Here is a 14,404-nt window from a genome sequence, read left to right on the forward strand (position 1 = left end):
ACCTGCACGTTCCTGGGTCTGCGTTTACTTTATAGACTCACCCAATGCCCTGCTTAGCGAGGCTTAATGATGCCTCCCGTTCTGTACTTAGCCCAATAAGTAGCAAATTACATTTTCTCTGAAGCTCAACACATAGCAAATTGAGCTTTATCATCACTGCGGGGAGGAAAACACCAAGAAATGTTTCATTTTTAGGCTTCAGTTTCTTATTTTATAGTGACGCGTCATAAAAGCATATTTGCAGAATGAAGTTACATTTAAAAAAACTTAACTTTTGCAGTTAACAAAATGCACCATTAAGCTTGGCACCTGCTCACAGACTCAGCCCAAGGCAAGCGTGTCAGGGAGCGAAGAGGTTTTCAAGTTTACCAATCAAAGAGTCTCTCAAAAACAGACACGCTTCAGGGATTCATAATTTATACAATAAAACAAAAAAGTCAAATATAAAACTGGATTGTCATAATAAATTCAACTTTCTTTAATGAACAAAAAGCAGCACCTTTACAAACGTTGCACATAATACTTTTGTTATTTGTACAAAAATCTAACAAACAAACAGGACATCTCTGCAGTGGATCTGAAACCCTACCACACACTGGGTAGATATTGCTGTGTTGTGCAGAAACTCACCAGCGAAATCTTCATACAAAGTGCAGCTCCTAACAAACGATCCACTCCAACGCTGTGCCCACATGCAGACCAGTTTGTATCAGTTTAGTGGAGTCTCAATGTGGGCTACTGCTCCTCAGAACTGCCTATGGAAGACAGTGAACTCTGGAACTGAGAGAAGCAAAAAGATGGGAATATCTGTGGTCAAAAACACACAGTTTGTGTCCACTCTATAGCATAGAATACATTTCAAAATAAAGTGTCGTTGTAAATACAATCAAATAGGCACAATAAATGTGGCCCACGAGATCACGATAAAGTACAAAAATTAGTACAAAAAAATAATCACAACTTTTACCAGCTGTGGGGAAAACAAGGTTTGCCACCCTTACCTGTGCGGGGGAAAAACAAAGTGGCAATTCAAAAACCAGCTAGTGCTTTGGGTCAAAATAAAGTGCGTCGATTTGTTATATTCTGACCAGAACTCTGTGTAAGGCAGCTTTCGGAGAAACGTTGGTCAACTTCACGCGGTTTCCTCTGGTCTCGATTTCTTTTTCCAGATTCTCTGGGACAGTCCGAACGGAAAGGAACACCTCTCCCTGTTTCCAAGTGGGTTCTGCTTATCTGCGCTGGAATTTCCGGGCTCCTCCCTATTTCAACACCAATAAAATACACAGCACCTCTTCTGGGGTTGGATTAAAGCACTGAGGCTTTTTTTTTTTTTTTTTTTTTTTTTTTTTGGTTCATAACTATATTTACATCCTGCCATTAAACATCGTGCCCAGTGCATCACCACGAAGAAACCAGGACAGCGAGATCCAATTTTCATCTCATTAAGGAAAACCACACCAGTAACCCAATGCAAAAAGACTTGGGACCACCTTTCAACCTGGAAAGGCCTGGCCATGTTAGTGTTCTCTCCTCCTCCAAGGCAGGGCTGAAGGCAAATGGTAAATAATTATATTAGCTCTGTAGTGCAACCCCAGGCCCCCAGGAGGCGCTCTCTCGGTCTCTGAGTGTGGGAGCTGGTCAGCTCACAACCTCCAGTCTCTGCTGCTGTAGCATGGCGATCACACTGCTGATATCCTCCTCAGGAACCTGCCAGAGGGGGCAAAGCAAAGCGTCAGCTGAGGGAACACGTTTAAAAACGGACGTTCGCTTTTTAAGAGATGCAGATGCAAGGGGCTGTATTATCAATACCACTCTTTAATGAATCCTACTTTTCTTTTTGTAATTTAAAAAACATTTCATTTTCAAAAGCGAAGAGAGCTGGGTTACTTCGTTGTGTGCTATTGTTGCAAAATGAATAGATGTTTATCTTTGGGACAGGGAGGCACACGACTGGTAGCAAAAATACCCAGATTGCCATGCAATGTAAAATTTTACATTACAAAACATGGTTTTACAATAAATGCAGTATTGCACAGTGATGCTTATAGACACACACGTTACTGGTTTGGCTTGTGTGCTTAGAGTCAGTTACACAAGAAACACTCTTCTGCTCTAACGTCACACATAGAGAAATAGCTCTGACCGAAAGAGGGGATGTGGGCTGACTCTGCAATCCGCACACAGCTTTGGTGTTCAAAATGTGAGCTACAGTGCCATCTAGTGCCATAAAACTGAAAACACACATCAATATCACAATAGAAATGTTATAATCAGTCCTGCCTTATTCACAAAACTGGTTTTACTATTAAATTTAGTTTTCCAGTTGTGTTTCCTGTGTAGCCTAGCCTGCCAGTCTAGGACAGTTACTTATTCTTGAACTAAACTGTGTCGTTTCAGAAATTGTAACACAAGGTTTTAATTAACGTGACCTGGATTTCCATACCCGTCACAGTGTAACAACATTTCAGCGGCAATGATAGAAAGGAGTGAAGAGAATCTTACCAGGGCGTGGTCGAAGCTAAAGGTGCTGATGTAATAGGCAGAAATGTCTGCCTCTGCCAGGGGCTGGGAGATCTGAGCAACAATCCCACACTCGTCTGAGAGCACAGCGAGGGGGAGGGAAGAGGAGCAAGTTAACGGCATAAGAACACTCCCACATCTGCTTTATGCAGACGCTGTAGTTCTCCCACAGCATGTCTGCGGCATATGAAAATCACCCATGCAAAATGTCAGATTCAAACGAGCAGTAATCAAGACACAGCCTACAACAGCACAGACGATGAGCTGCAAGTAGCATGACCTGCAGTCTGTATTTTAACACCCTGTATCGGATGATACAGTGCGTAACAAACATGATACAATATGTAACACTTTTCATCTTTCACAGAGATCGTGAAATTATGGGGATCTTTTTATTTCATACTGTAAGACTGATAAGACATAAGTGAAGATATGTTACCGGGAAGTCCCAGAGAAGTTGCACTCACCGAAGTCTAGTGGCTGTCCTCCAATGCGTACCATTCTCCAGAGCTCACCAGAGGAACTGGTAAACAAGAGATTGGTGGGAAACCTGCATGTGACACAAGAGCACAGTTTAGAATGTACAGCAGCATCTGCCGCCTGCAACACAGAATGTCTTCATGTGTGCAGCACATAGGGATCGTACAAGTTACTTTAACATCTGATTACAGCACACAGTGCTGTGTGCACTGCAAGCAGTCCTCGAAGAGGCAGTTCTGGTGATGAACCAATAGAGGGGGTTCTAGTTGTGGCGTGTTTACACATTTAAGAACTATATATGGTATTTCCTGTAAAATGTAGAACAAAAAAATATTTAGCAACTTGTTAATGTTACTTCTCACCCTCTACGTCACTTCTATTCCCCCCCCAGGATGTTTGCACGCACAGGAAACATTTCTAATAGGTATTTGCAGCCCTACTCACTGTCTCTGCGTTTCAGTATCCATGACGATGGAGATGTAGCCATCAATCAGAGAGAAGGAGAAGAACTTGATACAGTCCAGCCCCTGAGTGGGAGGGGCCTCGTCCTTCACAGAGCTGTCACAACAGGGAGAAGAACCAGAGAACTCAACAGGTCGCCCAAGTCAAATAAATTGCTCTGCAATATGACTCCGCCCTCGAAACGGGCAGATTCGAAAACGTCACATACTGCGAGAAAAGGGAGCCTACAAAGGGGGTTGCTAACGGGTGCCATCGCTGGTAAGAATCTGAAAAAAATATAAACATCTTACAAATGTTATAGTTTGATTTTTGGGTTTAAAACTTCTTAATGATTTGTAATAGATTTCTTATCTCAATCTGGAATCTAAAGTGGGGGGGCTCAGCCCCCTGAGGCCCCCCTTGGCACTGGCGCTGGGCAGGACTCACCTGTTAGAGTAGAACAGCACGTCGATGAGGGTGGTGGCTATTGCAGGCAGGGTGTCTGGGTCCAAACTCATCACACAGAACTGGTTCTGTGGGCTCAGGACCGGGTGCACAGTCAGCTTCACTGCTAAGAAGAAAGACTTCAGTCAAACAGGAAATAAAAGCACTGCACTCAACCAGTAATGACACAGTCACAGGCAGGCGACAGCAAGGCGATGCATTTTAAAATACTGCCTGTCCCTCCTTCAAACATTAAAGGTTTGAATCCAGTCATCCAGAGGCACAGAACTCTGCTGTCCATTGCACAGCAATGGGAGTGACTCCAGGTTATCACCACCTGCTCGAGTCTGCGATCCCTACACTTTAATTCAGTCCAGCATGGCTCAAAGTGCTACGCAACAGGGGTCCAATTTCCAGCCCTGCTTCAGTTTGTCCTTGGGGCTCCTCACCTTCCTTCCCGTTCTTGTGGAAGCCGTTCTGCATGTCCTTGCTGTGCACCGGTATGGGCTCACCCCCTTCCTCCCGGTAAATATTGAACTCCTCCTCCAGAGTGTGGATGACCACAGGCAGGTCCTTCTCACGGACCTGAAGGAAACAGCACAGTCACTCAGCAGCCTCCCCATCTATACACCTTCCTGCTACCAAAATAGGAGGGGCTCCTCCATACACAGAGGGGCGGCACACTCACACAGTCACTCCTGTTGGGGTTTTGTGGCATTAAATCTAGAATTGATCAGAACTTTTTTTTTGTTAGTTTTCTTTGACAAACTTCAGGTGTCTCAAAATGAACACATGGCTTACTACTTGTGTGACATTTCTAAACCATTTCTAAGTCATTGTGCCGTGTGCAGATGCTATCACAGATTTTTGTAAAGTGCAACAGAACCTTCTTTTCGTAACCCTATTTGCAGCTAGCGAGACTCTCTTCCTAAACTGTGTTTTTGCTTTATGAGAGAATTCCAAAGCACCTCGTCATGGAAACACTTCCTGCACACCATTAATTGCTTGAGCCAGGAAAACAATTTTAAAAAGACCACCAGCTAATTAACTAAACAGATCTGTGTTTTGTCTTCATGCCCCTCTTCTCTTCAGAGGGCCACTGCTCATCTCCTTCCTTTGCCGTTCAGATACTGTGATCTATACAGTTCCGCTGATCATTTTGTTTCTTTCTGCAAATAGAGTTGCTGTGGAGTGTTTGTCACAGCATACTAATAAGACCCAAATAGAGAGAGACAGACAGAAACCACAAGGAGGCGAAGCTCTCTCATAATACACACACACACACACACGGTGGAGAGCAGATCAACAAGGTTTGGCAGAGTAAACCGCAAGAACAAAACGAAAGAGTGCGACAAGCAGGGGGTCCAGCTGAACAGTTTTGCAAAGACAAAACCAGCGGCAGGGAGAGCAAAGAAGAAGGGAAAGTGCAAATATCTGCAGACACTGTAGAAATATGTTTGACGCTCTTCCTAATAATTGAGCATTGCAAATTAAAAATTACTTTTGGGAAAACAAACACAAGTAACAGAGCTATAAATGTGTAACCATCTGGGATTGTGGTGTGGTGGTGTGGTGCGTTGTGGTGTCTGGTGTGGCATGGGGGGGTGTGTTCCACAGCTGCTATCAGGGTAGCATGGTTGGAATACCTGGTTTCTTGTATTACCACAAGTTGCTTTACTATACTGCTTAGCACCCAGAGGGTTACCAGAACAAGGACAGAGATAAGACTCCTACTGCACAGCAGTTTCACCCATTCCAGGTTTTAATACAAGCTTGATTAACCACAGTGTATAGGTAACACGCTCAGGAGTGTCTTATTAAACTCCTAGATTCATTTGTTTGTATTGGTTGTGCTCATTTGAATTTATTTTTTATTATATGTTTTATCCATCTTGGCCAGATCTCCCTTGACAAAAGAGGTTTTAATCTCAACAGGACTTGGTTAAACAAAAGGTTGCATAATAGCAAAACCAGGATTGGCTCAAACTGCTATGTAATGGGAGGCTTATTTCCACCCCTGCAGAAGTAGAGAAAGAGGAGAATACTCGAGTGAGAGGCAGACAGAGAGACGCAGGTCTCACCAGGATGAAATCAGTCTGGTAGGTGGAGAGCATGAAGACCGAGACGTGCTGCTCTGCCAGCGGAGCGATGACGGACTTGGCTATCTTGGTGACCCCCACGGCCTGGGAGCTGCTGGAGGCGTTGCCATTGGAGACCACATTGAGTGGCAGCCAGGTGGCGCCTTCCACCTGCAGGTGTTCCGACGAGGGCAGCTCTGCAGAGACAGGCAGGAGAGACTGGGAATAAGAGCAGGACCAGAGACAGAAAGAGAAAGAGACACACAGAGTGAGAGAGAGAGCGAGAGAAGACAGAGAGACACAAGCGTGTTCGCACACGCACACACAGACACGAAGAGAGAGAGAGAGAGAGACACACACACACTCACAGAGCGAACCAGAAACCAGGCAAACACCCAGAACTATCAAAACACTTCTTCAGTTATACTTTGCCCACTTGTACATTACTGTAATTTAGAAGTCAGACAAAAGTAGCACCTCCCATTTCCACTGCAGCTCAATTTGACCTGAACTTGTTTCCTTTTGCAAAAAACCATGACGTTTTAAACACAGCACCCCTCTCCCATACATTGAGTAAACAGTCACAGCACGTCTGCTCCTGACTGTTATTCTGCATGCGCCCTCTAGGAGGTGCAAAACAGAAATAGCAGGCTGGTCTTAAACACATAAACAGATACCAGGCAGCGAGGTTTAAAGCAGGGGGGGGTGCGATTAAATCAAGCTTCTCAATCTGGGGGCTTGAGGTACTCTGCACCCTCCTAGTCAATCCTCAGCCTGTCTCGGAGTTGGTCAGGAGCCACAGCAGCCACCTGCTCCCCTGCAAACCTGCTGTCACTCAGGTCAGGGGGCAGGTCAGAGTCTCTGGAAACTTGATCTGATCCGTGAGCGTTCTGTTCTAGAAGTGTTCATTCAGCCTCTGCAAAGGGTCCGGTTTGTGTTTACGTTCTAAAAGCAGACTGAACGTCACATACTTGATGTTCTAACCGTGTGTGTGTGTGTGTGTGTGTGTGTGTGTTTTTGTAAAGCAATACTGCAGCACAGGATTGAGCAACAGTTTTGGTAGCCGAAGGGCTGGGAGGCAGTGAAAAATGTTTGAGATATTATATACATTTTACAGGTCAGTTTTCTCATTTAAAACAAAAACAAAAAAGTATGATTCATTTCAAGACCACAAAACAGGCAAGAGAATACCCAAGAGAAGGGTTTGTAATAATATAAATGTTATCCAGTATTTTCTCCTGGGCATGCTCCCACCTGTTCAGTCAGGTGCAAACCTTGAAGAGCACATTCAAATAAAGCATGCATTGTCTCAACCATTGAATTCATTTACAACATTCACCAGTAACGAACATCACACGACAGCCCGCACAAACACACTTAAAAAGGAAAAACACGAGTGCAGGGAGCGCTAAAGAAACTCACACAGCAATTACTGATCACGCCTGTTTATGTAGAAACTGAACCGAGAACTGCACTCTTCGCAGTTTCACTGTACATCTGTTCAATAGAAAATGACTCCCGGTTTAATCCTCAGAGTTTAAAAACTGTGCCTAGCATCAGCAGATTCAAAAGCTAGTTTAATGGTTGAGTATCATGCAGAAAGCTTTCTGGGTACTGCTGCTTGAAATGACTTGCAGAACAGAATGGGACCAGTTCACTGATTAGACTGGAACGGTTACATACATCTGGCTCTATGAAATCCGCATTGGAGAGCATGGAAGCGGAATTCCGAGAAAAAAAAACGGAATTAGGCACCCGAGGACATTACCACAAAATCAATTTAAACAAACAAAATATACAGGTATATATTTAAAAAATGACATTGAAACAGCACAGTGTTTGTATGACAAGAGGCTTCAAGAAACACACATCATGGGAACGCATGAAAAAACTACTTTGGCACCTCCCAGCCACCATAAACGAATGGCTTAACCAATAAAGCGCTGCCTCTCGTGCCACTTCACTTGCTAGCTACCGTTATCACTTGGGGGGGAAAATGACTACCTAGAAGTTATTCTGAGCAGATAGTACTTCTTCATCACTACTGCAGAATGTAGGGTCTATAGTTGCTGCATTAAATCTATTTTGAAATAGTTCAGCTTGTGATGAAAAGAAAAACTACTAAAAAGCCTCCAATGATTTTTTTTTTTTTTTTTCAGGTTTAGTTTAGTTTGCCAGTTTGTACCCTTTTTTCTGCAAGCGCTTTGATTATAACTGGTTTAGAAACGTTTTTTGTGTCATTTTCAGGCATTTCTATCTTCATCATTGCTGCCAATTTCATAGAGCCCTACATACACTAGCTTTCAACACCTCAAAAGCCTTCCGCTGTAAGTGCACACGAAAAAAACGATTGGACACAATATTGTTTTTAATCAAGACGAATTACTTAGTATTTTTCATATCAAAGTACCCTACTTTGACTGGACCGCGCTTTTGAAACTTGAGTGTCTGACCCATTAATAATTTAATGAATAAGGGTTGCAAAAAGAAGCCTGATAGTTTAAAATAACAGTCCATGAGTTGTTTTTTTTTTTTTTTTTTTATTATTATATATCAGCTGTTTTTAGATGCTTATGACGCTCCTTGCCAAACCAGCAGGAAATTCTTACATAACTACACAGGGGGAAAAAAAATAAATCTGATACTTTACCTTGAAATCCTTCCTCATCCAATACCACTGTGTAATTGTCAGGGGTCTCAGTCAGGCTGAAGAATTTACACCTAAAAAAAACAACAGAAAGACAGTTTACTGTGGCTCTCAGCACTCATGGGAGCAGGGATTCAGGCTGTGGAGAACACTGTACAGACTGGGCCTATGCAGTGACATGGTACTGTACTGTACATCAGCTCCATGGAACGTCAGGGGAAGGCATACTGAATTTCTGAGACACTTTCCTCAAAACCGCGACGATCCAGAGAAAACAGGGACAGAGATGGCAACCCTGCCGTCAACACCTGCAGTCTGCTAAACACCCAGGGGGTTTTTTGTTAATATTTTTTCAGGGCACAGAGGGCAACACGATTAAATTTGTTCAGATCATGTTTTGATGCGAGTCGGCCCTAGCAGGAATGATCAGCCCTGGTAAGGTTCAGATTACAGCATGGCCACAGAATATAAACACATGTACAGCGCCAGGCTCTTCTTACTTTCAGCTGGGATTCAAGCCCCTCATCTCTTTTAAAAGGGAATGTTCTTGATGAACCAGGACATGCAAGCCAAACTGCTGCCGAGGTTCAATCAAGAGACGCTAATCAATGCTTATTATTGATTACCACCTGACGAAACAGTCAGCCTTTAAAGGCCCTTCCTGCCATTAAAAAGGTATTTGATTTCATAGAGCTAAAATAAATACAGAACTATACCTCTCTGCTCTGTGGGGATTCAAAACCCCAGCCTTCAGGCAGAAGTATGCCTACGTGCGGATTTATTTTGAAAGCACTATTGAAAGCACTCCTCAACACAGCTGAAATAGAGGAGGTGCTGCCAGCAGCAGAAGCTCACAGAAACTCCACACTGCTGAGCAGAATGAGAACAGACCAGATAAAGAAAGACATGAGAGAAAACAGGTCTCTGTGGGTCTTCTGCAAGGCATGTTTCTATTGCACAGCTGTTCCTCTGTGTTCGTTTCTGCTGCAGCTCTTACTCAGCATAAAGGGCAGGTTTAATTTCCCCCCAGGGAGATGAACAATCGCTCCCTCCGAATCGCTAACTCAGCAAGCACTGGTCGTTTCCGCCCTGCCACTTCCTGTTGCCCTCTGACCTCACTTGGAACTGTATTTCCTAACAGTAGGGCTGTACGTCCTGTCAGAGGGAGCTTAGTGGAGTTGATTTCCTGTTTGTCTTGTATTAAAAAGGTGCACTTGGTAGTGTAGAAAAAAAAAAGCATATATTGTCCTTCGTTTTACTTCACTTGTATTCCTACCCAGAGTACTGTGTGGTTCAGACTGTTCTCTGGCGCAGAGAATAGTATCCTAACAGTCTCCCTCTGTTCTGTGCTAGCTGAGGCACACTCTCTTACAGCATATTCCTTTACAAAAGCAGCCTCCCTTAGTGGTAGTGACTTGAATCAATGATACCGATAAGCTTTAGAATCCCTCTCTCTCCCTCACTTCAGTCATGGGAGAGTTGAGAAGGTGACCAGCCACCTGTACAGGAAATGGGTTATTTTTATTTTAAAAACAAATAATTTGAATGGGGTTTTACCTGAACTAATTCATGTACAGTAGCAGGACAGCTAACTAAAGTAGAGTTGTTTGGTTTTGTTCCAATAGCTTTTACACTTCCTGCAGCACGGATGAACGATCGAGCCAGCATGACAGGGAATCTGCAGCTCAGAGCAAACAAACAAGGGGTGGGTCAAGGGCGCCAGTCTCACAGGCTCATTAGGGAGAGACGCCTCCTACACTGTGTCCACACAGGCTGGTATCAAGCGCCCCATTGTTCCAGGATCAGAGGCTGCATTGTTCCAGCTGGCCTTCGCTCTGCAACAAACTGTGCACTAAATATGCCATGCACATCCCTGTCACCTTCGCAAAACTCAGGAGGCGAGCGGAGACACTGGGCTGCGTGTCTGAACCCAAACTTCCATAATGTGCTACACTACTGTGGTGGCAACAGTCTCTGATCCGACAGGTGATCAGTGACAAATGAGACTGTGGTAAAGAGAGCATAAGTACTCCATAGAGCTGAGAGATGACCAGGCAGGGGAGGGTCTAGTGGAACTGCAGTGAAGGTGCCTCAGATACAGTGCTGTAACCATCAGTATTCCAGTCCTCCTGTTTGCACTGCACAGCAGCAGCTCTTCCTGTGCACAGCCACGTGGCAGGATGCCACCACTGTGATAAATGGGGCTGCTTCCAACAAACTTGCAGAACGGTAAACATGTTGTTGAACTACATGATCTGCCTGCAGGCGCACAGTAACGAAACACCTCCGACAACTTTAACAGCTTCGTACACGGCCATCAGACAAGACATCTGTGTACCTGACAGTGCTGTTCCATGACTGTCAAGGATTTGCAAAGGAATGTCTTTAATGATCGTGCAATCGGTACTTGGGACTGCAGCCTGTGGTTCTCCCCGAGTACTGTTCAACAAGTCGCCCATGATCCCCGAGGATGGATCTGGAACGAGCACTGAGCCGGTTGGGTGTTAAAGTTTGGATACACGCAAATTAAAACGCGTCTAGAGTCGAATTCACATAAGTTTCTTTTTTTTTTTTTGGCATCCGAAATGTTTACTTGGAATGCGTTCTGCGCACGCCAGTTTCATTTAGGGCATGTGTTAAAAATTAACTTTAGCAGTTAACGCTTTCCATGTCAAACACCTCACATCGCTTTGCAGAACACGCGAAGCGCAGTACAAGGTGCAATGTGAAATGTAGCCCTTGCATTTATTTATTTTTTTGCAACAGACTGTCAACTATATTAAAGAGTCCCTTTGATGACTGAACCCCTTCCATGTTACAGCACATACTGCGCGACCCACAGAACACACCCATACACCATCTACCCAATCGCGGCTTTGCAAAGTAAACCAATGTCTGGAATTTAAAAAAAAAACACACATTTTGGAACCTCTTGTCACGTGACCATGAAGTGCACTTAAAACAGAGTCCCTCGACTATTATTAACAACCCCTTTGATTTCTTTCTTGTATTCTAGAAGTTTCTTCGCGGACGATCTAGGTGCCCTGTTCACTCACTGGCAGTTTTGTAAGTGATGTGTTAAAGTAACAGGATTACTAAGGCGCAACTCAGTTGCAGGCTACTTTTTGAAGTCGCAAACGTCCGATTTGGGAAATAAAAACAACAAGAATTTAACTTGCGAGCTGAATAAATCCAGTGTGATCAATGCTTACCTCGTTCTGTTCCGGAGAAACATGAGTTTGATCAGCGAGTGCGTGAAATTCACCAAACCCTCCTTGCAGATGCTAGTCACTCTCAGTCTATGGTCCAAAATGTGCAAATCCATACTGAATTGTGATAAAAACAACAACAGAAATCAGCGCGATCTAAATATATATATATAAAATTTAAATAAATAAATAAATTCCGAACGACAAACACGGTTCCGGTCCCCAGGAAGTTTTGGACGGTTTTCCCCAGATGAAAGTCGATCTCATGCATTTGCATGCCGCTCCGGATAGCTCTCTGAACCTCGCGTCAGACCGCTCCACAGAAAAGACATTTAAATGAACACGGCCCTGGAATCGTTTCCGCCCTCCTCCTTCCTTAAAGCGACAGTGGGGTTTTTTTTTTTTTTTGTTGTTTTTTTGTTGTTTTTTTGCATGAAAAATAAATAAATAAAACCGCCTCGTTATCCCGTGGCGTGCGCACTGGGGCATGTTGTTGTTTTTCAAAAGATGTTTATTAATCTGACACAGCATGAACAAATGCACATACATTGGTAAATTAAAACTTTAATACATATATAAACATCGTTTTTACTGTTAATGAGTGTTTACTCATTATACTCAATAATAATAATAATAATAATAATAATAATAATAATAATTGCTAGTCATATCAACATGATTGTGATGTCAGTGTATTCCATCGTGACGTTTCCATTAGACGCTGCGTCACCTATCTCTTATTATTATTATTATTATTATTATTATTATTATTATTATTATTATTATTATTATTATTATTCAGGTTATAAGATGGGACGGGTTCTCATAGCAAGTGATATTAAATATACGTACAAACTAATCAGATCCTGTGCTTGCGGTGTGAACATTGTTTTTATCAATTTGTATTGTTGTTATATGCAAAAAAAGTCATCTTTACCATTCCAGCTAAATGCACACTGTTGGCTAATAGTATTTACCCTACCAGAATTGACATAACACGACAGTATCAACACAAATCATTTATTCACAATTCAGAAATGTGTGGTTATGTGAGCCCATCCTTACCTGTGACTAATACTCACAGGAAAGGATGGGCAAAGATCTGTAGGTCTGATGTTTGGAGATTAGCGTCCTGTTAATACAAGTGCATGCACATTTGAAGGCTCGTCACAGAAAGCAAGCACTTCTATAAAACATCGGCTGGAGTGGTCGAATACCGGGGTAAGTAATGCTGCTGAACTAACCACTAGGGGTCACTGTTAACTCGATATCGAGAAGTCAACATAACAGTTCGATAACAACTGCACACAGAACCTGCAAGCAAACACAGCGAGTACTAATATGACATCTGGAAATACCCGGCTGGCCTGTTTGAAGCCTGCCTGTTATATTAGCTAATAACGGCGTTTAGCTGCACTGACATTTAGTGGTTAGACTTTCCGGGCACATAACTCTCCATCTCCAGAGTTGTGTCAGTCGCCCCAGAGTGCAGGGAGGCATTTACATTTGGGGGGAATCAAAGTACATATAAACACAGATGCACACGCCACTGCTTGAAAATGACTTGATTTATCACTTAACAGTTTCACCTGAATGTCATGAGTCTGAGAGTGGCATCAAGCCATTAACATGAAGCACATTGTTTCCACTCGTTCCCAGATATTTCCAGTCATCAACAGACCTGTATCAGAAATCCCAGCAAAGGACCTCTGTGTGAATCAGATTCACACACTGACGTTTCCTCTCCTTAGAGACAAACTGAGAGTATTTACCTGTAAGAGTGTCTCACAACTGATTAAAGTTTAGCTACTTTTGTTACTATGTAACTGCTGCTCTTTACCTCCTGTAACCAGTGCAACACAACACACTGCACTGTGCTCTACAGGATTCAGCCCTCACACACACACCCATCTTCAGAGATCTGTTTGAACTGGCAGCTCTCCAAAGGCAACGATCACAGAGACGGGCTGCCTTGCATCACTTCTCGATACTGGTTCTGTGGGGCTGGCAGTGACCGTTGCTCTAAAAACACTATTCAAAATACATTCAAATTTTTTTTTTTTTTAAATTGCTGAATGTGACTGCTGTTTTTATTCCAAAATTAAGGTAAGTTGATTAAACCTCGTGTTGCACAATTAATAGCTGCTAAAAACAGCTGTAGGATCACAACCTCTTGATGTGGCCATTTAACTGCAACTATATAATTTTAGTGTGTTCAATAATTGCTCCCCTGATTTTCTCCCAATTTGGAATGCCCAATCACTTTTTCACCCTGGAACTCTAGAGTGGATGTCAGAAAGCTACCGGTCTCTGGAGAACAAACCCCAGCCCTCCAGGTGTCCGCTCTGAGCTCACTGGGCATAGAGCCAGGGTTGTGTTTGATTAGAATGACACAGTGGAATGTGTGGAGCCGGTCTGGGGGCGGGGTTTGTGTTTGATTAGAATGACCAGTGGAATGTATAGAGCCAGTCTGGGGGCGGGGTTTGTGTTTGATTAGAATGACTGGGGGTGGGGTTTGTGTTTGATTAGAATGACGCAGTGGAATGTATAGAGCCAGGGTCTGGGGGCGGGGTTTGTGTTTGATT

General features: G+C 43.4%; 1 protein-coding gene across 2 annotated transcripts; it reads right to left on the reverse strand.

Moving 5' to 3' along the window:
* Nucleotides 1–786: 786 nt before the first annotated feature.
* LOC121299872 (cytosolic arginine sensor for mTORC1 subunit 1-like) lies at nucleotides 787–12,435 on the reverse strand. 2 transcript variants are annotated; one of them, XM_041228049.1, is made up of 9 exons: nucleotides 11,823–12,435; nucleotides 8,614–8,684; nucleotides 5,967–6,160; nucleotides 4,335–4,470; nucleotides 3,889–4,009; nucleotides 3,445–3,558; nucleotides 2,988–3,070; nucleotides 2,503–2,597; nucleotides 787–1,707 (listed from the first exon to the last, which is right to left on the reverse strand). In XM_041228049.1, the coding sequence occupies exons 1-9, from the start codon at nucleotides 11,933–11,935 to the stop codon at nucleotides 1,639–1,641; spliced, it is 996 nt and encodes a 331-aa protein (XP_041083983.1). In that variant the 5' UTR covers nucleotides 11,936–12,435; the 3' UTR covers nucleotides 787–1,638. The 2 variants fall into 2 exon arrangements, with proteins under 2 accessions (XP_041083983.1, XP_041083982.1); XM_041228048.1 differs by having other exon boundaries at nucleotides 3,889–4,012; nucleotides 11,823–12,432.
* Nucleotides 12,436–14,404: the final 1,969 nt, after the last annotated feature.

Source organism: Polyodon spathula, chromosome 25 (genome assembly GCF_017654505.1).
Source record: "Polyodon spathula isolate WHYD16114869_AA chromosome 25, ASM1765450v1, whole genome shotgun sequence".
In the NCBI taxonomy this organism is placed as follows: domain Eukaryota; kingdom Metazoa; phylum Chordata; class Actinopteri; order Acipenseriformes; family Polyodontidae; genus Polyodon; species Polyodon spathula.

Bases quoted from the DNA above. Each gene is read 5' to 3' on its own strand.
- LOC121299872 (XM_041228048.1), bottom strand. From the start codon at position 11,935: ATGGATTTGCACATTTTGGACCATAGACTGAGAGTGACTAGCATCTGC. The intron at 2,598-2,987 runs GTGAGTGCAACT...CTGTGCTCTCAG, and splicing joins AGGACAGCCACTAGACTTCG to ACGAGTGTGGGATTGTTGCT. The intron at 1,708-2,502 runs GTAAGATTCTCT...CCCCTCTGGCAG, and splicing joins TTAGCTTCGACCACGCCCTG to GTTCCTGAGGAGGATATCAG.